We start from the raw sequence: 23,620 nt of genomic DNA, 5'->3' as shown, positions 1-23,620 counted from the left end.
GCTGTGGTGACCCTAACCATAAAATTGTTTTAGTTGCTACTTCCTAGCTGTAATTTTGCTACTGTTATGCATTACAATATAAATGTCAGTCTTTTCTGATGTTGTTCTAAGATGACCCTGGTGAAAGGGTTGATTCGACACCCAAAAGGGGTCGTGGCCCACAGGTTGAGAATCACTGCCATCCTAGCTTGCTTCCCCTGCTCATGTTCAGACAAATTTCTTATATAACCCAGGAACCCCGCCCAGTGGTTTAACACACTATGAGTTGGGCCCTCCCATACCAATCATCAACCAAGACAATGCCCACAGGCCAGACTCATAGAGACAGTTCCTCACTTGAGGTTCCCTCCTCCCGGGTCTGTCAACTTGGCAACCAAGGACACCATCACAGGAGTGAGATCTTGCCTTGCTCTCCACCCCGCCCCCAGCCTCCTTACTGAAGTCGAGAGTCTTTTGACCTTTTTGTTTATTTTTTAGTTTGCTTCCACTTGAGTGGAATCCCTGTCCAAATCTATTTCATTTTGTCACAAGCTTTATGATAATTGGTAGAATAAATTCAACTTCGTAATCTTGAAATTTGTTGACTTGCAAATTTTGAAGATTTTTTTTTCTTCTGTTTCAATTTTTGCATATTTTTTGAAGTGACTGAAACCTAGTGACTTAATTATCTTTGTAAGAAAATCAGTGTGGAACTGGATCACTTGGCTCTTTCTCTTTGCATGCCCAGTTCAAATGCTTGTACCTCTTAGTAGCCGGCATTCTCTTAGATCTTCATTTGGGCTCAGCAAACACAAGCACAATCTTCTTCTTCATACCTTTAGACTCTCTGAGGAAAACAGTCTTATTCCGCCCACCTTAGACTAGCGATGTCGTTTTCCCTGGGCATACAGAGCGCCATGGCCCTTCTTGCACTGTACCGCTGTGGGGCTTGGTGCCTACCACGTTTCTTCAGGAAGTCCACTGAATTTAAGGACTGGTCACTGTGTTTGCAGAAGTACTTTCAGTACAGAAAACTCAATCCTTACACTTCTCAAAGGGAAAGAGGATGGTAAATAAGTGCGCAGCTGTCTTTCTGAGGCTTTTGATTCACTCTTAAATAGAGTCAGTAGAAATACTCCTGGCACAGGACAGTTTTCTCCTACTCCAGGTTGAACAGCTGTATTGTTAAGTATTTTCTTGTCATAAATTGCTTGGCCCATATTTTTTTTTTTTTTTACATTTGTCTACTGATGGCTTTCATCTTCCCTACTGTTCCTTCCATTTGTGCCCCAGACTTAGACAATCTCTGGGCACTTGCTACAAAGCTTGAGTAAGTAGAAACTGTTACCACAGTGGCTTCCCTGGGCTTGTGTAGCAAAACCAGAGAGTCAGTGGCTCTACCAGTTCAGTTTTTGTGGGTACAGGCCTCCAGGTGAGATGCCCAAGATATCCAGGTTCCAGGGGAAAGGTTTCATCTGAGGCCTCTTCTCTCAGCTTGTAGGTACCCAGCTGCTCACTGTGGCGTGGTCACATCGTATGTGAGTTGTGGGGGCTGCACTCTCTGCTTTTGTCACATAAGGACAGCAGTTGCCTCCCAGAAGGCATCACTCCCAATGGAGATTATGTTTGGACATCTGGGGTATCCACGGTGGGGAACTAGGAACTACAAACACTCAGTCTACAGGACTCCACCTTTTAATGAGAAAGCAGTAAGGAATCTGTCGCCAGGTTTTCAGACTGCCAGTTACCTGGCATGCCATGGTGTTAATGGACCTCCCCTGTGGGGAATTGCAGGGTGCTGACTGCAAAGAACCCACACAAAGCCCTATCCTTTTATAATACCAGGCTCAGGGTTGAGGTCCAGGATCGTGAGGGCATTGCTCCACTATATTTTATTGGGGACCAATAGTCAAATCCAGGAGAGACCTTCACTATTCTGCATAGAAATCTTCTCTAAGACCTGAGTGTTGCTCAGTAAGTAGCAAGATTAGCAGGTCAGTGCCAATCTCCAGCCCCAGAGAAGACTCTAGGGCGTGTCTGCAGGAAAAGGGATAGAAAAGGAAGAAATCTCTCTCTCTAGTCCAGGGGGCTCATTAGGGTTCATCAGGGCTCATCTCTATTTTCTATACTCTCACAGGTTGCCTTTCTATGGAACTAGCAAGGGGCCTCCTTTCTCCACCTTCCCCTAATATTTCTCTCAACTTCTTTCAATACTTTACTTCATGTCCCTCAAAGTCTATGATACTTCTACCAGCGCCTGGCCCTAAAATCAATGCAATATATTTATTCTGCATCTAATAGATATTATAAAGTTACTCTCTTGTCGGGTACCAATCAGTGTTCCAGTTAGCAGGGCATGGTAGGGAGAGCCTTTATTTCCAGCACTCAGGAGGCAGAGGCAGGCAGATCTCAGGGAGTTCGAGATCTACAACTAGCCTGGTGTACAGGTGAGTTTCTGGTCACCAGGACTATATAATGAGACACTGTCTCAACTCCCTACACACACACACACACACACACACACACACATACTCAGAAGCATGAACCTACCACCATCAATTGTGCTCATAGATTCTCTGGGTGAGGGATTCAGATAGGGCACTCATGGTAACATAGCTGATCTCTTTTTCATGATATTGGGACTTCAGCTAAAAAGCTTTGAACAGGGTCTGGAGTGATGGCTCAGCAGTTAAGATCACTAAATCTCCGCCAGAGAACCTGGGTTCAGTTCCTGGTAGGCACATGGCAACTCACAGACATCTGTAACTCTAATTCCAAGGGATCTGATTCCTTTCTCTGGCTCCTGGGGCCCTAAACACGGAAGTGGTACACAGACATACTTGCAGGTGAAACATCCATACACATAAAATAAAAATTAAGATAAGAAGCTTTGATCATTGGAGCTGAGGATATGACTCAAAGACTAAATCACTTGGATGCTTCATCAATCCTAACTGGTGCATTTGTGGGCTGTTTGGGAGCTGGTCTTGACTGGGAGTACCTGCAGGCAAACTTATGTGGGTCTTTCCAGCATGGAGACCTTCTGCTCCTGGTGCTCTCTCAGCTGCTGCTGGGAGGCCGGGAGAAGCACCTGGAAATAAACATGCCTCGCCAGGCTCTGAGCATCTGCATGAGGTACCATTTCATTGCCTACACATTTTCCCCATCTGCATCGCATCTGGGTTCCACTTCACTGATCTGAAAGTTGAGGATGTGGGAATAGAGATGCAGGGCAGCCAGTTATTCTTCCCGACATGCAGGGAGACATAGTTGGCCATGAAGATCTCTATCATGGCTCAAGGAGCCTGGTCCATCAGCTTCTGAACCAGGCCAAGACACAGGTGGGAATGCTTCACAGCCAGAGAGGTGATAGGTCAGTGGGGTACGTCGTCTGGATCTTGCGGTTTGGCCAGATCTTCTCATTCTCACCCTCAGCAATGTAAGAGAGCTGGGGTCAGGAGAGGACATGATAGAAATGGTATTTCTTCTGGTAGTTCTGGGGAGGGCAGAGGAGGTTGCGGTGCTGGTCCTCGGATGTACGCAGAGGTTAGTGAACGGGTGCCTGCTCTCAGCTGCCGCTTGGGAGCAGGGCAGGAATGATGGATATACACATATTTTTAAAAAGATTTATCAACATAAGAAATACAGCTGATAAAATCTTTCACTGTAGCCACTTATGTACAAAGAAATTGGAAAAACGAGTGCTTATTGCACCATTGTGAATGGAAAGGAAATCCAAGGTTGGTCAAGAAGAAAGTAGGTAAGCTTGGCATTTTCTTCAATGGAATGCTGTGCAGTACTTATGTGAAGACACTGCATGTATTATGATACCATATATCAGATCAAAATTGAAGAGAAGGGACTGAGCAAATGAACAAGTTGTAGCTACAAGGTAAATATCACTTGTTTAAAAAGTTCAAACAGAAAATAATGCTATGACTTATTTACAGATATATTCATATGTTGCAAAGAGTAGAAAATATTCAAGGATGTGACCAGTGCAAAATTCAGCACGGTGGTGACCTTTGAAGGGTAATGTGCCAGAGAGGGGAATACATATCATTACACTACAAACTCTTTGTTTTATTCCTTATAAAAATATCTGATGCTAGGGTCTGAAAAAGCTGGATAGTCAGTATGTGATATTTATTGTTTTAGTCTATATATTTTCTGCAGATTGAAAGTATTTCATAACAAAATGGAAAAATGGTTTGAGGCAATATTCTACCTTGGTTATTACAAAAAAAAAATCTGACCTCCAACAATTGTGTACTTCTAATATTTAAGGGTTTCCCTTTTCCTCTAGGATTGCACAGCAGTGCAAACATCAACAGATACATCATGGCTATGATATACTGATAACGGGAGTCGCAGGTCTCCCACATATCCATTCCTTTTCTGCTTGTGAAAGCGAAGTCCAAATGGTTTTCATTTATTCATCAACCACTCAGAGACTGTCTACTGAGACAGCTACCATGATAAACAAGACACGAGCCTGACTTTAGGCTCCTGACTGACTTGCATCATGCTTGTATACACAATCATTCCACACCAGTGACAAATGCTCATGGAGGCTTGTGCAAGGCTCTTGGGGAATGGAGAGTCGAGTAATCCAGCCACAGGGAGAGGACAGATTATCTGGAAGGCTTTGAGGAAGAATTCGGATGAGTCCTGAGCAATAAGCAAGAGAGAGAGGTAGGCAGGGAGTGTCAGGAAGCCTGATACACAGAGTCAAGGTCCTGAAAGAAAGAACAGCAGTTGAAGCTTCTTGGAGACTGGGGTCAGGACCCCAGGACTCTAGACAGATGGAAATGAAGAATTCAGGCTCAGATCTCACATGGATAACATGTAACCCCCAGGAGCTTGGACACTACACAGAGAGCTTAGGAAGGGCCAGTGACAGATCCATTAGGAAGGAATGGAGTAGTAACACTTTTTGAGCCTTTTCCAAGAAATCTTCATGTGTAGATGGTCTACTCGCATAGCAGAAGAGATCTCTGAGGCTTCCAGGCCTCCTCAGTCACCCTGATCTGAAGAAAACCTGCTTCTGCCCTAAGTGAATGTTTCAGCAGGTTTACAGCTTCCTTGGTCACTCTGAAATGATAAAACTTGTTTATCATGAAATCCTAAAACTCCAGATCTAAAAGCCCTTCTCCACTTCCTAATTGAAACAACCTGCAGAGGGGGAGGGGAGGGTTTTCTCGGTCACTTCATTCTCAGTCATCAGTACCACACTGAACCCTTCCAAGGGTATAAAGGAGTTAGCTGAAGTGAGTCTGACTTGAATGATGCAGTCAGGGTGTGAAGTTAGGACTCCTCCCACACAGCAGGAGTCCAGAGCTGGCCAGATACCGGTGCGTGGTCCTCTAAGATCCCACACTAAAGACTGGATGGCGACCTTTCTCCTGTCATACATAGTGCCTTCCTGTCAGTTGCTGACTTCTCCCATTAGGAAAGGTGACAGCCTCAGGTTTTTGCTGGCGTCTACCGCACATTTAACGGTCCTCCTGGAGGAGTTAGGATGAGCCAGGCGAGCTGTCTTCGGTACTAATTCGAGTCCTTTAACCGCTAGAAACGGAAGCACAGAGTGGATCTCCCTACTGCCTCTCCCGCAGATCAAGACCCAACCTCTTATCTTTAAACTCACACATGAGTCATCCTGAGTCATCCCCACATTCTCTGGGTTCCAGAGAACAGTTGCCAAGCTCTCTGAAATCCCTTGAGCTCTTCTTACTCTGCCTCAGTGAGAAGTCCTCCACCCCAGTCTGTTGGCGGTAAACTCTCCTACAAACACATCAGCACAGCGCGGCAGACCCAAAGCCCTCCCTGCGCCCGCCCTTCCTGGTTCACTCACGTCTTCTTTATCCTCCGGGAAGATAGTGGGTCAGCGCTGACAAAACTAGTCTTAGGTTTTTCTCAGCTTGGCTTACTCACATGAATAGTCTGAAAGGGGGAAATGTTAAACTCTGGCCTCAGGGCAAATCTGGCCCACCACCTGTTTGGGTAAATAAAATGGTCCTGAATAAGGAACCGCTCATTCATTTCCATATGACTGTGGCTCCTTTGAAGCTACAGCGGCTAGTTGCAACAGAGACGGTATGGCCTGCATGCCTAAATACTAATCATCTGGCTTTTTATAGAAAAAGGTTCCCGGCCTCTGTTTCAGAAATGTATTGCTCAATATGGTGGCAACTAACAATATGTAAATTTAAATTTAGATTAAGTTAAAAAATGTAGTTTTTGCCAGGTGTGGTGGTTGAATGGAAAAAGAAACCAAAAACTAAAAAGGAGGCCATGACTGCTCTTAGGTGTGGTGGAGGAGGTTTATTGTAGATAAAAGAGAATGCATAGCCAGAGGCAGGGACATCTGGGAGAGTCCAGAGTGTACATGACCCTGAACCATGAGAGGAGAAGGGGGTGGGGAGATGGGAGAGCCAGGAGACCAGGAGAACAAGAGGTCAGGAGGGTAAAGGGTTAAAAAAGGGCCCATAGCCAGTAGCCAAAATGTCTGGATTATCTAGGGAAGAGCCACAGCAGAAGGATGTTCCAACCCCTGAGCTAGAGAGTTCAGGGTAGAGGATGGGTATGCCAGCCACGCCCTGTAACAGGTAGGGACTGTTATAGGATGGATGCTGGAGGAACCTGTTGGCCGGGCCCATTTTGATACATTAAATAGGCACCTCAGTTTACCTTAGTCCTGGGTTTGAGACCTAACAGTGGTCATACCTGCAATACCAGCAACAAAGAGACAGGAGCAGAGGCAAAGGCAGGATCATGGAATAGATGAGTTTATCAGGCTGAAGAGATGGAGTGCTTCCTGCTCTTGCTGAGAACCAGAGGTCAGTTCTCGGCACCCATGCCTGGGATTCATTACCATACATAACTTCACCTCCAGTGGACCTGATGGCCTCTTCCAGCACCTGCTCAAATCCACACACAGATCCACACGCATATACACATAATTAAAAATACAGAAACCTTTTTTTTTTTAAAGTATGAGGTCAGCATGGGCTACATAGCAAGATACTTGCTCAATAACCTAAACACAAACACAATTAAAACACAAATGTAGTACCTGAGTGCTGTGGGATAATGCTTTTGTACACTGGTTTAATAAAACACTGATTGACCAGTAGCCAGGCAGGAAGTGTAGGTGGGATAAACAGATAAAGAGAATTCTGGGAAGAGAAAGGCTGAGTCAGGCAGACTGTCCAGGAAGCAGCATGTAATGGCACACAGGCAAAGCCATGGAACATGTGGCGACATATAGATTAACAGAAATGGGCTGAGTCTAAGTGTAAGAGCTAGTCAGTAGGAAGCCAGAGCTAATGGTTGAACAGTTTTGATTAACATAAGCCTCTGCGTGTTTACTTGGATCTGAGCAGCTGTGGACTGGGTGGAACACAGGAAAACTTCTAGCTACACCCGAGTTCCACTAACATTTCAAGTGTTCAATAATCATGTGTGCCTAGAGTTGCCACACTCAGTAACAGGTGTATTTCCACCACTGCGGGACATTCTGTTGGGGAGGGTCGATGCCCAACATTGCTTCTGTATGCAGAGGCATGCGGTATTCTAGAACTCTTGCTGGCCTTCCTGACATCAACCTGAGCTAAGACTGGAAATGCCCTACTCGTTTAACATGCTATCATACTATCACATGTACCTCTCATTTAATCCTCTTAATGGCCCTATGAAAAAGTCATATAGCTACAGAGGAGGAAATGGAGGCTTGGAAAAGTCAAAATCGGAAGTTATCACGGGATGACACATTCCTTTTGGGAAAAGCACTCGGCAGCTTGTGGTAGGGACCATGCGAGGGAAGGGAAGACGTGGGCTAGCACAGTAATCCAATGCTATAGGTGAGAAATATCGAGTCATTTCCTGAGGCTAGCACAGACTGAGGATTCCAAGCCGTGCAGCTTAGGACAACAGGATCTAGTCTCTCCCAATGCCTGCCAAGCCCTTCCTCTAGAGAAGACCCGAGGAGAATCTGCCCTTGCTTCCTCTGGCTTTGGGCAGGTGCTGGAGTTCCTTGTCTTGCAGCAACAATCCTGCTGCCTCCAGCATCATCCACTCTTCTCTGTGTGTTTCTAATAAGTTCCTCTCTTCTCCTAAAGATCCCAGCCACTAGCCTATGGCTGACCCTAATGCAGTGCGGCCCATTTGACCTGCAAAGAGCCTACTTCTAATAGACACACACTCACAAGTGTGCCGGGCTAGGACCTCAACATACCGTAATACAGGACTCAATACCGCCCCCAAGTGGTGTGAGAACTGATACACAGAGAAGGTGGTAAAGGAATGGGGGAGTGAAATTCAGACTATAACTGTACTTTATTAACATTCATGAAGCTTGAGAACTCTAAGACAACTCGGAGGTGTGTGATCATGGCCAAGAGAAGGGGAAAAACCAATGGCAGAAGTCCCAGGGGGTGAAAGATGATGGTTATGCTTACAGGCCACCTAAGCTGGGTTTGCCATTAGAAAACCATGGATACAGATGTAGGGTACAGCTCACCAGGGGTGAGAACACAAAGGACCACAGCTGCATGCCAGAGAAAGAGCTACCCCCTAAAGAACTAAGAATGTGAACCCAAGAGAGTAAGGACACCCGGAGGGCAGACTGTGGGGCAAGTTCCAGGACACAGGTGCTTTTGGACTCAAGGAGTCGTGAACAGTGTTTTACACTTATATTACTCCAGTTAGTAGAAGGAATAAAAACGGTGATGACGTGGAAATCCAGACAAAGCTGGAGGATCTTTAGGTCCATCTCAGTCAGAGTGCATGCTGGGACAACTGCTGGGGACCAAGTGAATAAGCCAAATGCGACTTCCATCAAGAAGCTTGTCTATGGAGAAAGCAGGCGGAAAGAGCGCTGTCAGTTGATATAAGAGCAAAGGGAGATGGTTTTTTCTGCTTGGTGTTGCTTAAGATGGGCTATTTGAGCTTATTTAGATGCTGAAGGGAGAGCTGGTGGCATGATTCTAGAACAAATGAGGATTAATGTAGCAAACTGAAAAGAAATGAAGGGTTGAGAGTACAGGTTCTGATGGGAGGAGAAACACGTCTTCCCAGTGAGGGGGGGGCAGACAGTGCCCAGTGGGAAATCCAGGAGGATGGGGCAGACATTTAACGACATTCTTATCCGCTGGTCTTTAGTTGCCTGTCATATATAAGGGGAGGTCATCAATAACAACGGTCTTGAGAGTTCTAAGAAATACTCTTCTTTATGTGAGTGGTAGATTCTTTAATACTCTATCCTTTGAGATTAACATCTTTTATTATCAATCATGAAAGCACAAAAGACTATATAAATCATTTTGGCATGATCCTGAAATTCATTACCCAAGTTGTTTCTCTCCAAGAGATTTGCTTCTCTCCTTTGGATTACTATTTGAATTACTATTATTATTACTGCTCATATTAGATATAGGGAACTCAGCTGAGAGAGGTTCAGCTGGCAATTGTCACCTACAGGTTCCTAAGAGGCCTGGACCTCCTTAGCTGGGAGTCTCGTCATTTCTTCATTGTTTCTCACAAATAATTTCATTGCCATCAGATAACTTAATGATCTCTCCCCACTAGAGACTTTTAGAAAAATTGGCTCTGTCTTGCTCCAAACCTTTATCACCAAGTGAGATGGAGATGTTAAAAGTTACAGGTTTGCTAATATAAAAGATGATACAATTATGACCTAAAATACACCATGGTGCTGGTCTAAAATGGAGGCAGACCCACCACCTGGCCGCTCCTAGCCTGACGTCAGCTGTCACTGCCATCACAAGGAGAAGGGAATGATCCAAAGGAACCAGATCAGTTGAGGAAGCTGTTTATTGGTGAACTGAGCTTCAAAACTGCAGATGATAGCTTAAGAGAACATTTTGAGAAATGGGGCACACCTGAAGACTGTGTGGTAATGAGAGAGCGCCAAGCAAAACGTGCCAGGGGTTTTGGTTTTGTGACCTACCCTTGTGTTAAAGAGGTGGATGCAGCAATGTATGCTGGGCCACACAAGGTTGATGGATATGTGGTGGAACCAAAGACAGCCATTTCTAGAGAGAATCCTGTAAGGTATGGTGCCCATTTAACAGTAAAGAAAATTTTTGTTGGTAGTATTAAAGAAAATACAGAAGACTATAATCTGAGAGACTACTTCAAAAAGTATAGCAAGATAGAAGTTATGATAGGCAGAATAGAAAAAAAGAGAGGATTTGCTTTTCTAACTGTTGATCATCATGACACAGGCGATAAAACTGTTTTTCAGGAAGACCACACTATTAATGGGCATAATTGTGAAGTTAGAAGGACCCTTTCTAAACAAGAGATGCAGCCTGTTAGATCACAGAGAGGTCGTGGAGGTGGACCTGGCAACTTTATGGGTCGTGGAGGAAACTTTGGAGGTGGTGGAGATAATTTTGGTCATGGTGGAAGAGGAGGCTCTGGTGGAGGTCTGGTGGTGGCAGCAGAGGTAGGTATGGAGGTGGTGATGGTGGATATAATGGATTTGGAGGGGACAGTGGTAACTATGGTGGTGGTCCTGGTTACAGTAGCAAAGGAGGCTGTGGTGGTGGTGGACGGGGATGTGGAAACCAAGATGGTGGATATGATGGTGGAAGAGGAGGATATGGTGGTTACAATGGAGGAGGAAATTTTGGTGGAGGAAACTATGGTGGCGGTGGGAACTATAATAATTTTGGAAATTATAGTGGACAACAGCAACCAAATCATGGGCCCATGAAGAGGGGCAGTATAGATGGAAGATGTTCAGGCCGTCCCTGTGGTGGTGGCTGTGGATCAGGTGGTAGAAATGGTGGATATGGCAACAGAAGGTTTTCAAAACAGCAGAAAAGGGCCACAGTTCCTGGCAGGAGAAGGAGGGGTTCTCAGGAACATTCCTGTTGCCCTGAGACAGTCGGCCCAAATGCACCAGAGGAACTGTAAAAATTTGACACAGAAGGAACGATGATCCACAGTCGGAAATGTCACTGCAGCTCGAACAGGAAGCCCTCCCTCTCAGGACGGTCACAGCCACGGTTTGCAACAAGTGCAGTATTGGTTCACGCACTCTAGTGTCAATTAGATGGACATTCCTGAGGCCTCTCATCTGTTGTAAACTTTTCTTTTTCTTTTCATTACATCAGGTATACTGCCCTGTAAATTGTGGTAGTGGTACCAGGAATAAAAACTTAAGGAAATTTTTAACATTTCACTATTGGCATAGTTCAGTTTTTCTATATTTTAGCACAGAAACTTTAACAAAATATAGTTTTGAAGGTAATTTCTTGTGGGTTAACAAGTAAAGAAGATCATTGTTAATTTCTATTTTGTGTGGATTTTGCTAAAGTTATCTATAAGGAAATACCTACAGCTCTGTAATTTAAGGGGAGTCCATTATCCCCATTTCTAAAACCATTATGAATGTACACTGACATGTGGAGAGAATAGATATTTGTGTTTGCAATGTGTGTTTTAGATAATCAGGATTGGGTAATAAAAATTAGCATATTTGTAAATTTAATAGCATTAAGATTACCTTCAAATGATCTCAAAAGTCACACACAAACACACACACACACACACACACACACACAGTGGTAAAATAATAGTCTAAATAAACAAATGAAATTTCAAATTAATGATTCTGAAGTCCTGCATCCATTAGCAGAAGAATGTACGCCTTCTATGCTTTACAAAGAGTCAGAAAGTGGTTACTTGTGGTACTGGATACAAAAATTTATAAAACTATTCAATACAGCAAGGTGTTGGTGTAGACAGACAGTTCAGTAAAATAGAACTGATCATGGAAATTGATCCATTTAAATATGACACTGTGATGTCATAGTCTTCTCTTATCCCTGGAGAATGTGTCCCAAGACCTTCAATCCATCATCAAAATGACAGATCATAATAACCCCTTTGCATATCGTGTTTTTGTCTACTCACTCATACTTATGATAAAGTTCAATTTTTAAGCTAGATTCAGTAAGATATTAACAGTGATAACTAGTAATATGGCCAGATGTGGTAGCATGTGCCTGTAACCCAGCACTCAGGAGACTGAGGCAGGGGGATGGCCATGAGTTCAAGAGTTTGGGCTATGTAGCAAGTACTGCACTGTTCAGGGCTACATGAGATCCTGTTGCAAACAATGCTAAACTCAAACTATTAACAAACTAGAACAATTATAATGTGCTATAACAAAAGATATTTAACTATGGTCTGTCCAAAGAACAGTATTGCGTAGCACTCACCTCTCTTCTTGGAATAATGTCCATGTGATGAAAGGAAGTGAGGTGACTGGAGTGGACACTGTGACAGCATTTGACTACTCCATCAGCACCACAAAGTGAAAGTCAGGCCTGTTATCTATGTAGGTGTGCTAGACAAAGGCAAGAGTCACTTTCTGAGCAGATGGGTGAGGACAGCACACTACTTAGAATCACACATAATGTAAAATTGTTTCTTTTGGATGCTTTCCACTTAATATTTTTAACCACAGTTGACTGGGTCACTGAAGCCCCATAAAGCGACACCATGGATAAGGAGAACTATCGTCTCTGACTGAACTGACGCTACCCATGAACAAGCAATGGAAGGAGTCTTCTGGGGCTGGAGAAATTGCTTAATCAAGAAAGTCTCTGTGGAGACTCAAGTTTGGATCCCCAGAACCCATATAAATGCCAGGAGGACATGACAGCCACCTGCAATCCTAGCACTCAGAAGTAAAAACAGAAGTTAGGGCTAGTTGGCTAGCTAGACTAACTTAGGAGTTCAGGTTCAAGTAAGAGACCCTGTCTCAACAAATAAGAAAGTAACTGCAGCAGTAACTGTTTTCTTTTGGGCCACCAACCAGCTCCCAAATCATGACATGGAGACTTCTTTTTAGTTATGAATGCTTGGCCTGGCTTAAACTTGTTTCTGGCTCACCCTTTTAACTTAACCTGTTTCTCTTTCCTACCTTTTGCCTCAGGGCTTTTTACCTTTCTTACTCTCTTTCTGTCTGTCTTCCTTTCCTGCTGTCCCTGTGTCTGGCTGCCTGGTGGTTGCCTGGCTTCTGGTCCCAGCTGTGTCCCTCTCTTTCTCCTGTTCTCTTCTTCTCCAGCCTAGATTTCTCCTCCTATTTATTCTTCCTGCCAGCCCCACCCACTCCCCTCCTGCTAGCTATTGGCCAGTCAGCTTTTTATTAGACCAATCAGGTGCCTTAGGCAGGCAAGGTGAAACAAATGCAGCATGTCATTACATAATTTAAAAATACAGCATAAACAAATGTAACGCATCTTTGCATAGTTAAATATTCCACAATAAGTAACCAAGGAAGATATCTGATGTCAATCTCTGTCTCCACAGGCATGTGTGCATGCACATGAGTACACACACACACACACACACACACACACACACACACACACTACAAAAATAAGAGACAAAAAGAAGAAAGGAGTCTTCAATGAATGAGACGATTGGATAGAACATGGAATGATATATCACCTCCACCACATACAAAAATCCAGATGAATCAAATATTCCACCATCTGTGGGAGGCCAGCTCCCACCTTTTCCAGGGTTCCTATGAGGAGGAGAGAGGGATAAGAAAAATTTAGATAGATAGAAAGATAGTGAAGAGGAGAAAGACAGAAACACAGGATAGCTTCAGGCGAACCTGGATCAAAACCCAACAGTCCTTTCTGCCTCTTCAAAAGGGCTTTTTATTACAATACCAAGGGGCAGGGCAAAAGACCTCCCACTTGCTAGATCAAAGCACACCACACAGCCAAGTGTAGACCCTTCCAAACACCTGGTAACTATGCCCGTGGCCAAATCATTTCCTTATACAGCCCCGCTTGGTAAAGCAAGCTCAGATTCTCAGACCCTGAGTGAGTTCTTACTAGGAAAGCTCTGTGGGTCTCTACAGCTCCCCCTTCTTAATATATTAAAGGGCCCCCCAGGCCCCTCAGATAGACTATGCCTGTCTTAACCATGAAAGGGGGTTGAATTGTTTTGAACACTATAAAGTGGAAGCTCTGTACCCAAGATTGAGGAACAAAACAAAACAAAACAAAAAAATAAAACAAATCCCCCATGTGAACCATTATGAAAAAGCCTCAGGTTTGACCACACCAAAATGAAAAACATAATTAGCAAAAGCATCCTAAAGAGACTGGAAAATACAAGTTACAAACTACAAGAAATATGTACTACATTAATGTGACAAGTTAATATGTAAAATATGTAAATTAATCTTATAATCAATAAGAAAAAGAATTCTTCAACTCAATAGAAAAGGCTTAGAGGCATCTCACAGGGAAGATATAAGAACAACCAATAACCAAACAAAATGATGTTTAGCCTCATTAGTAATGAAGAAAAAACAAATTAATATCACAGTAAGGTACCATTTTATTCCCATTAGATTGAAAAAACCAATTAGTCTTACAATATTAAGCACAGTAAGAACGTGGAACTACAGACTTTTTACCCTCTGCTGAGGAGCATACATACTGGTAAAATGACAGTGGAAAACAAACTCATAGTTTTTGGCAAAGATGAACACCTGCAGATCCCGTGACTCTCTAGATACATGCATCCGAGAGATTTTTAGAGTTGTGTGCGAAGAGACAGGTGCAAGAATCTTCATGACAAATTTTAAGGGCACACAACTAGAGGCAACGCCAGATACATCCTGACAAGGATATGGATAAATAATGCCGTGTCAAGGAATAGACTATAGTAACATTCAGGATTGTGATCAATATTTAAAACAGTGTGGAGTGGAAAAGATAAGCTTGAGGAAATGATAAAGAGCATGACTCTCCTTGTATAATTTATAATGCTATATAATGTCATTATGTATGTTAGGCCAACGACGAAAGCAGAACTGTGATCAACAGAGTTGATGGAGTCAGCAAGTGACAAACAGTGGGCAACAAAGGCTTTGGAAATGTCCTGTTTTCCAGCCTGGTTAATGAGGATGCCAGGGTGCAGTTACTTGTTTATTTTGATTATTACATAATGGTACACATACATGCCATAGACATGTCAGTAGATGTATTTCAGAGCTTAAAATATAAGTGAAAAGTATGCTTGTACATGTAGGATATAGCCCACGATTTAAAAAAGTCCAAATTTGCGGTAGTTGTCTTTTCTGTGGCTGGATTCTTTGTTAGCCATAATGTCTTCAAGTTTCACTCATGTTGCGGTGTTGACAGAAGTTCCTTCCTTCCTATAGCTGAGCAATATTTCACCATATACACACTGTGTGCCACATGACTCCATTTATATGAGGCAAGTGGAGTTAAACTTAATTGAAACAGAAAGCAGAACAGCTGGAAAGAGGAGATGCTGTTCAGTGAGGTAAGAGTTTCAGCCATGAGAGACGAAGATTTCTAGATAACTGTGGAACAGCACTGTGCTTAACAACAATGATGATGCTGTGCCATGCATACCAAAGTTTGTTGAGAGGGTAGATTTTAGGTTGTTTTCACATAATAAAAGCAAATAGTTAATAAAATCAGTTTCCAAAACAATGGGTTAGGGAGGCCAATGAGACGGCTCAGTTGGCAAAGGCACTTGCTGCCAAGCTTAAGGACCTGAGTTTGAACTCTGGGTTCTACAAGGTGGAGGAAGTTGCCTTTTGACCTCCACAGGCATGCCATGGTGCATGTGTCCACTGATGTACACACACAATAAATAAATGCAATTTGAAAAAAGCTTTAAAGAAAAACAGTAAGGGCATTCTAACTAAATATGTCTAGAGCTCTAATCCCTGCAAATGATACCCTTTCTCTAAATATGCTCGGTTGTTCCTGGGTATGAGCACAGTGGCAGAGAATGGTGGCTGGAGCCTCTTTCACGTAGTGAGGACGCCTGGGTCCGCACATGTAGGATGTTAGATGAAATGTTCAGCCTGAGGCACATCAGGTGAGGCCCTCCTCAAATAAGTGAAGAGCTGTCTCTAGGATGGGAGGGCTAAAGTAGCAAGGATGCCAATGGCTCCCCCAAAGGGTCCCAAAGTCCTTAGAGAAAGAATTCCACGTCCCACTGGGGAAAGTGGTCATTTGGTAAGATCACTTGAGTCCTGAGACACCCTGTCTCCATGACAACCCATCAGTTACAATGACAAATCCTTAAGCCCTGGAGTGCCAAGAAGACACCTTCCACCTCGCTCTGCTCTGTGACAGATATTTGCTCTGACTTAGAGCTAAGGGAAAGGTTTTCACCTTCTTAGAACGCAGTGAAAGGCAGCCTGGTGCCCTGGTATGCTGGCTCTCTGGCCTCTGCAACTCTAGCTAGAAAAAAAAGGGGCTCCTATCTGTGTGAGTCAGAGAAATCTGCTTCACACCAGTGTCAGAAACAAAACAACAACGGCATTTATCTCAGGCTTTCGCACAACCATGTCACTAGATTAAGGGCGATCAGCAGAGTCAATACTGGGAAAATAATTGGCTGCTCACAACTGTTCTCACCTCTCTGTCGCTGAATCTTCTCGTATCCTTATGATCTTCATATGTATGCACACATGAACGTGAGGATGCCAGAGAACAACATCAGGTATCCTCCTCAATGGCTTTCCATCTTCTTTAAAAAATGCAGTCATTGATTGGGGTGGGGGCACGGGGCACACTTGTCACAGTGAGCATGCGAAGGTCAGAGAATGACTTAGGAGTCGGCTCTCTCCTTCTGTCCTGTAGATTCCAGGGATTGAATTTGGGCTAGCAGCCTTGGCAGTAAGCACCTTTCCCTGCTGACAGTCTGTATGCCATCTCCACACTATTAATTTATTATTATTATTATTATTATTATTATTATTATTATTATTATTGGTTTTTTGAGACAGGGATTCTCTTTGTAGCTGGCCTGGAACTCACTCTGTAGACCAGGCTGGCCTTGAACTCATAGGCATCTGCTTTCCGAGGGCTGGGATTAAAGGCATGAGCTATCACCACCACTTCGTTTCTTAGGCCATGGTCTCTTGATAAATCCGGAGCTTACTGATCGGCTAGACTGGCTGGTCAGCAAGTCCCAGCACGTCCTCCTGTCTCCGCATACATGTGCCACTGAGCCCCATCTCTCACGTGTATGCTGAGGCTCTAAAGTCAGGTCACTATGCTTTCGCAACAACCACTTTCTGAACTGAGCCGTCTCCCCAGCCTTTATTTTTTATTTTTATTTTTTTTAGATTTCTTAATTTTATGCACATGAGTATTTTGCTCTCATGTATGTCTGTGCACAACATGCCTGCCTGCCTGGTGCCTGTGGACGTCAGTAGACAGTATTGGAGCCCCTGGAATCACAACTGGACAGATAGCTGTGAGGTACCATGTGGGTGCTTGAATTGACCTGTGTCCTCTGCAAGAGCAACAAGTACCCTTAACCACTGAGCCATCTCTCCAGCCCCATTAAAATGTATAGCCCAGGCTGGCCTTCAATGCATGACTCTCCTGCCTCCGTCTCTTCAGCGTTTCCTACTTCTGTGCACCATCATTGCCTTTCTTATGTCCCCAAGGAGCCTGTGGCTTCATTCTTTTCTCAGCAGGTGAACTGTCCTTCCTTCCACCCTCCCTCCCTCCCTCCCTCCCTCCCTCCCCTCTTCCTTTCTTTCTCTCTAACTCCACATGCAGTGCTACTTCATGTGTGGAAAGTCTTAATTGGCTGAGTCTGGATCAGGGGTCCATGCCTTGGCTAGTGGTCAAAATGTGAAGTCGAGTTTGTGTAGATATTGGAAGAATGAAGCAGCAAAAGAACTGGTCAAAGACCCTTAATTTGTCAACCAAATCTTTAATTCAAAGTTGAGTTAGACATAGTCCCTGATCACCTCCTTAGGAAGTGCAGCTCAGCTTACATAACATACACTAGCTTGTTATTGAAGATGGAGGCCCACATGTTGGCTACTAGGCCTTTAGCCCAACGAAAATACTGAAAAAGGCCAGGCAGGTCACATAACTTTTTTTTTTCCCCTGTAGGTACAATCATCTCTATCTATCTATCTATCTATCTATCTATCTATCTATCTATCTATCTATTTATTCGATGTGTTTTTCACATCATGTGTCTTGATCCCATTCATTCCTCATCCCTTCTCCCATCTGCCCTCTACCCTGCAACCCCCCCCCCCAAAATAAAACAAAATTCAAGACAAAAAAAATGAAAAAAATAAAAACAATGAAAAAGGGAACTCATCTTGTAAGCTGCAGTACGAGCTAACAATTCACACTGTATACCCCTTTGGCACATATCTTAAACCCCAGCATTTGAGAGGCAGAGCCAGGCAGAACTCTGTGAGTTCAAGGCCACCCCAGTCTACACAGTGAGTTCCAGGCCAGCCAGAATTACAAGGTGACTCTCTCTCTTAAAAAAGGTAAAACCTGGGTAAATTAAAATCAAGATGATAATAGACATAACTTCATGGCACAGGATATTTTTGTAATTTTTTTGCTTGTATGTGTAATTTTCAGTGTGATAAAACAAGTGACACTTTCCTAGATACTTTAAGCATATATTATTATATATATTAATTGTATTAACATACTCTATATTTGTATTAACCAAGTTAAGTGGCACATTTACATGGTTATATATATTATATATATTAATTGTATTAATATAGTCTATATCTGGATTAACCAAGTTCAGCGGCACATTTACACAGTTAGGCAGCTGTTACCACTGTCTCCAGGGATTTATACCTCAAATGCTGTTCTCAATCTATAAGCACACATTTAGAACTACTTTTGTATCACCATTGTTAGAAATGAGGTATATTTCTTAGGAGTAAGAAAATTTTTACTTCCTGATAATTTGTACTTCCTCTTTCATGCCATGAAAAAAAAAAAGAGGAACAGTGGGGGGAGACTTTCAGAATGGCAGTATCTCCAAGAATATCACATAAACCTAAGGCAATAAAAAATTTAAAGCTAAGCTAAACTAAACACAGTACCCCCTCGGCATCTGTAAAGACTCTTCCTGAGGACTCTGCCTGCTCACCAAATCGAAGCTGTGGGAATGTTTGCACAGATGCCTGGCTTCCTCGTGGGTCACATTTCCCACATAGTTTAACTTTCATTAAAGTTTTCCTCTTACTGTTGTGGTTAATGCAGAAACATGTTTGTAGCACTGTGGGTTTGGAGTGTGACATGAGTTTGGTGTGGTGTTGGCCTGCAAACTCCGTCATGTGTGTCAAAATAAACTTTTCCTGTTTGCTCATGAACTGCCTCAGGTATTTTGTGATAGGAAGCTAAAAAGGGTTGTAGGTCATACTGAGAGAACTAAGTGACCAAAAGTTTTATCATGGCACTTGGCACAGAGTAACTGTCAAATAAATGTTAGATTTCAATTAGTTACAGTTATAAAGAACACAAAGATGTTGACTTGTTATATGCATTTCTCATTGCAGACTCTCACATTAGTGAAGCAACCCGAAGCTAGTGGAATCCAAGTTTGTGGCTCGACAAGGTTCTAATTTCTATCTCAGATTTCTAAGGTCACTGTTAGTAAGTTGACATTATGATTTTTCAATTCAGTAATGTCAGATCTGTGAGAATTACATTTCTCTTCTAATCGTTCTCACTTCAAGAAATAAAGAAGAAAGGAAAGAGAGAAGGAAGGAAAATGAAAAGAAAATATTCATCCAAGCTATAATATTAATCTGTGCTTACTTAGCTGAGACTCTGAGGCATTTCAAATTCTTCCTACACAGTGACCAAAAACAAGTTTTGAGAGCAAGAAGAATTGTTTACCATGTTACCTCTTTGAAGTCTTATCTAGAAAACCGTAGGTAAACTTTGATGTTTCACTTAAGCATCTGCCTCTTCTTAGGCAAGGCTTCTCTGGGAATATCCAGACCATCCCAATAGGTTCAAAGTGGTCCCAAGGCTGAGAGATTGGTTTCATGAGGAAATATAATCTCAAGAGCGCTGAGGTCTAAGTTGATTTCATATGACAAAGCCAATTACAGGCAGAGCCGCTCTCTGCTTCTGAGACCTGTTTTAAACTACCATCATTCCATATCATCTCTCTTGGGAGCTAAATCCTGTGCTTCTTGGGTAAGTAAAATGCTTTTTTAACTTCAAAGGGAATTTTTCCTATCTTAGAAACGGGCACATATTTCTAAATGTTTCCCTTACATTATCTCTTTCTCTGTTCTCCTTAATTCCTTCACATCTAAAAATTCTGCATAGGTGTAAAAAAATTAGTAACTTCAATGCTGGAATGCATTAATCCCACCTCCCCTGCTTAGCCTCATATGACCAATCAACCTTTAAGAAAAGTTGATTGTTGTGCTTCTGAAATTATTTTATAATGTATTGATATGAACTAAAAAATGTCAGGAGATGTGTTACATAGCAATGTCTAGTTCAAGGCATTAGCAGGATGATCACATGTATTCTTTTTTTGCTCTATTGCCTCACTAGTGTGCATTTTAAATGCATGTGTGAGGCGTGTGGAAAGGTAGAGAAGCTGAATCAAAGACCTCCAGCCATTATCTGGTATCTCTGAAAAATGAACTGTAGCCAGTTGGTGCTTCCAACCTGCTCCCAATGGCAATGTCGGACCAGCCTTACTCACACCTCAAAAGAGAGAGCAGGAACCAGGCTTGTCTCCTGGTGACTCAAAACTAACTTCATCTGGTGGAGGCAGGCAAATTGATACGTAAGAAGATCCCTCAATAAAGGTCAAGGGAACGCTCAAACTAGATTTGGTCTCAGAGGGCAAACTGGAACTCCAGAGTCATTGGCTTCTATCAGTTTGCACTACTGAAAATACACAGGCCACACAGATACGCGACCATGACTCTTCTTAATCAGGGTTTCTATTGCTGTGATAAAACACCACGACCCAAAGCAACCCGGAGAGGAAAGGGTTGATTTCATCTTGCACTTCCGGGTAATTGTCTATTGCTGTGGGAAGTCACGGCAGGAACCTGGAGTCAGGAACGGAAGCAGGGGCCATGGAGGGACACTGCTTACTGGCTTGCTCTGGCTTGCTCAGTTTCTTCTCCTATACACCCCACAATCACCTAACAAGAGGTGACACCACCCCATAGTGGGCTGGCTCATCCTACATCAATTATTAATCCAAAAAAAAAAAAAAAGCCCCACAGACCCATCCTATAGAGGCATTTTCTCAATTGAGGCTTCCTACTCTCAAATGACTCTAGCTTGTGTTAAGTTGACAAAAATAAATGAATGAATAAATAAATAAAAAGTCAAACAAAAAACACCCGAAAAACAAAACCAAGAACTGCTTCCGATCTGAGGTCATGTCTGCTTCTACAATCAACCTAGCAAATTCACCCAGTGTTTCTCTTTGCTGTCAATCATCATCCCATTCTAGCTGGGAAAGTAATGCTAGGCTCAGTTATGTGAGTCATAGTTTTGAAATTCATTGAGATCATGGGATCAGAAGCAGGATTTTGGAGGCAGTGGCTAGAACAGACCTATTGATGATGATCAATCATGACCAGGTGGCCTTCCTGACAGCTGATTTTCACCTGACAATATATGTAAAAAGCTTTAATTAGATAAATAGAGCCAACCGGCTAACCTCACATCTGTCGTCATTTCTCTTCCTGGGGTGAGCAGTTCCTCCACTGCATATGAAATTCCAGCCCTCAGCAGGGCCAGGGCTGCTGTAGTTAGTAGGTCCTGAAGAGAACGTCCGCTTCACTAGTCAGGCCAGCCAGCGGTGGGGGCCCATTGACAGCCTACTGTAGCTCTATGACTCAAAATCGGTTTTCAAAGGCCAGTGGGTAAGGACCTAACAATTCTATTCTTACTTGAAAGGGAGTAAAGGAAGCGTCTTTCTCCCTTGTCCAGTCAGTGATAATGTCCTGTCAGGAGTTCGCAGGCCAGAAGTGCTTGCTTTGCTGGGATGGTTGGTGACAACTGTCGTGCCATGGCATGGAGCTGTGTGCCTGACTCAGGACCTCTCCAGGACCAGGTGTAGTGGACTCTCGGCAACTGGCCCACTGATGTGTCCCTGTACTCCTGATCCTCAGGGACTGCCCTTAGCCAAATGAAGCCTCCTCAGGAGAGGTGACATTACCCTGCTTCTTTTCCACCAGTAGCTGCTAACCAACCACTCCTCTTTGCAGGGTAAAAAGACCTACCCCTCATCCAAAGGGAAATCATGGAAAGAACACCCCCCTGCAGGCTCTCTGTGGGATTAACCGGGGCTTCTCCAGCAAGAAATTCTTAGTCCAGTTTCTCTCTTCCCCTTGCTTCCTTCCCCACTCACAGTCTGTTCCTGAGGTCCTCAGTTAATAAATGGCACATAACCCTCTTTCTCAATGATTTTCTGGATATAAGAGCTGTAATAGTCAGCCCTGCCACAAGAGCTTAACTGCAAACAAATGTTGGACCTCACCCTGTCTGATTTCACATTTCCATGGTAAGAGACGTATACGGCTTTATTATGTACTGCAAGATAATGCAGTGAGGGCTCTGTCTTGTCTGGGGTTGTCTTTCTCTTTGTATCTATATTTATTCTATTAGATATACATGAAACACGTAGCCAGTCAAGGATTTCATGTGCTAATTGACCTTAGGATGCTTCCTATTCACATCTTGCTGGAGACTCTGGCTGTCTGGAAGCAGACAGAAGCAGGGTCTAGCACATGGGGTTTATGAAGTCAGCAGGTAAGTACTGCCCCTGTTCTGGCTAGTTGTGGGGGAGCCCACAGAGGTTTCCTAGTGAGATCTGAGCTTGATTTGCCCAGCAGGGCTGCATTAAAAGATGATTGGACCACAGGCCCAAGTACCAGGTATTTGGAAGGGTCTACACTTGGTTGTATCTAGCAGGGAGAGGTCTTTTAGCCTCGTCTCTTGGCATTGTTATAAAAAGTCCTTTGGAATAGAGTTCTGGGCCGTTGGATATTGACTCAGGTCCTCCCAAGGCGATCCTGTGTTTCTGTCTTTCCTCTCTCGTTATTGTCTAGGTCTCTCTTTCTATCTAAATATTTCCCACTTCTCCCTGCTCAAGAGCACCCTGGTCGTAAAGTGGGGCTGGTCCCCCACAGCTAGTCTTGTGTCAGCTTGACACACAAACTACAGTTACTTGAAAGGAAGAACCTCAGTTGAGAAAAGGCCTCCTTAAGATCTGGCTATAAGACATTTTCTTAACTAGTGATTGATGGGGAGGGCCCACTCTCTTGAAGGTGGTACCATCTCTGGGCTGGTAGTCCTGGGTTCTATAAGAAAGTAGGTTGAGCAAGCCTTGGGGAGCAAGCCAGTAACCAGCATCCCTCCATGGTCTCTGCATCAGGTTCCTGCCTGTTTGAGTTCCTGTCCTGACTTCCTTCAGTGATGAACAGCAATATGGAAGTGTAAGTCAAATAAACCCTTTTCTCTCCAACTCGCTTTTTGGTCATGGTGTTTCATCAATCACAGCCATAGAAATTCTAACTAAGACAGCCCCAACCATATTGTCTACAATGGAGGCATTCCCCAGATGACAATGTGAGGGTGTCTCTGTGACCACCATTGCCAGCAGAGTAACGATTCTTGCTAGGCAAGAAGGTAGCTTGGTTCCACACGACTCAGCTGCTGTTGCTTCAAACTTTGGGAGTCTGACACCAAGTAGTTTATTTCAGGCATATTTAAGCACAGCACAATTTGGTGAAAACTTTCCTGGTGATAATTAA

General features: G+C 43.4%; 1 protein-coding gene across 1 annotated transcript; it reads left to right on the top strand.

Moving 5' to 3' along the window:
• Positions 1-866: 866 nt before the first annotated feature.
• On the top strand, positions 867-10,923 carry LOC114695093 (heterogeneous nuclear ribonucleoprotein A3-like). Its single transcript, XM_028872295.1, is given in 6 exon segments — positions 867-1,048; positions 4,286-4,353; positions 5,724-5,858; positions 6,386-6,445; positions 9,774-10,432; positions 10,435-10,923. Coding segments are annotated over 6 exon segments (1,593 nt in total).
• Positions 10,924-23,620: the final 12,697 nt, after the last annotated feature.

The sequence above is a fragment of the Peromyscus leucopus genome, chromosome 14, assembly GCF_004664715.2.
Source record: "Peromyscus leucopus breed LL Stock chromosome 14, UCI_PerLeu_2.1, whole genome shotgun sequence".
Taxonomy (NCBI): domain Eukaryota; kingdom Metazoa; phylum Chordata; class Mammalia; order Rodentia; family Cricetidae; genus Peromyscus; species Peromyscus leucopus.
The sequence above is the reverse complement of the archived record's forward strand: the minus strand, read 5'-3'. Positions and strand labels throughout refer to the sequence as shown.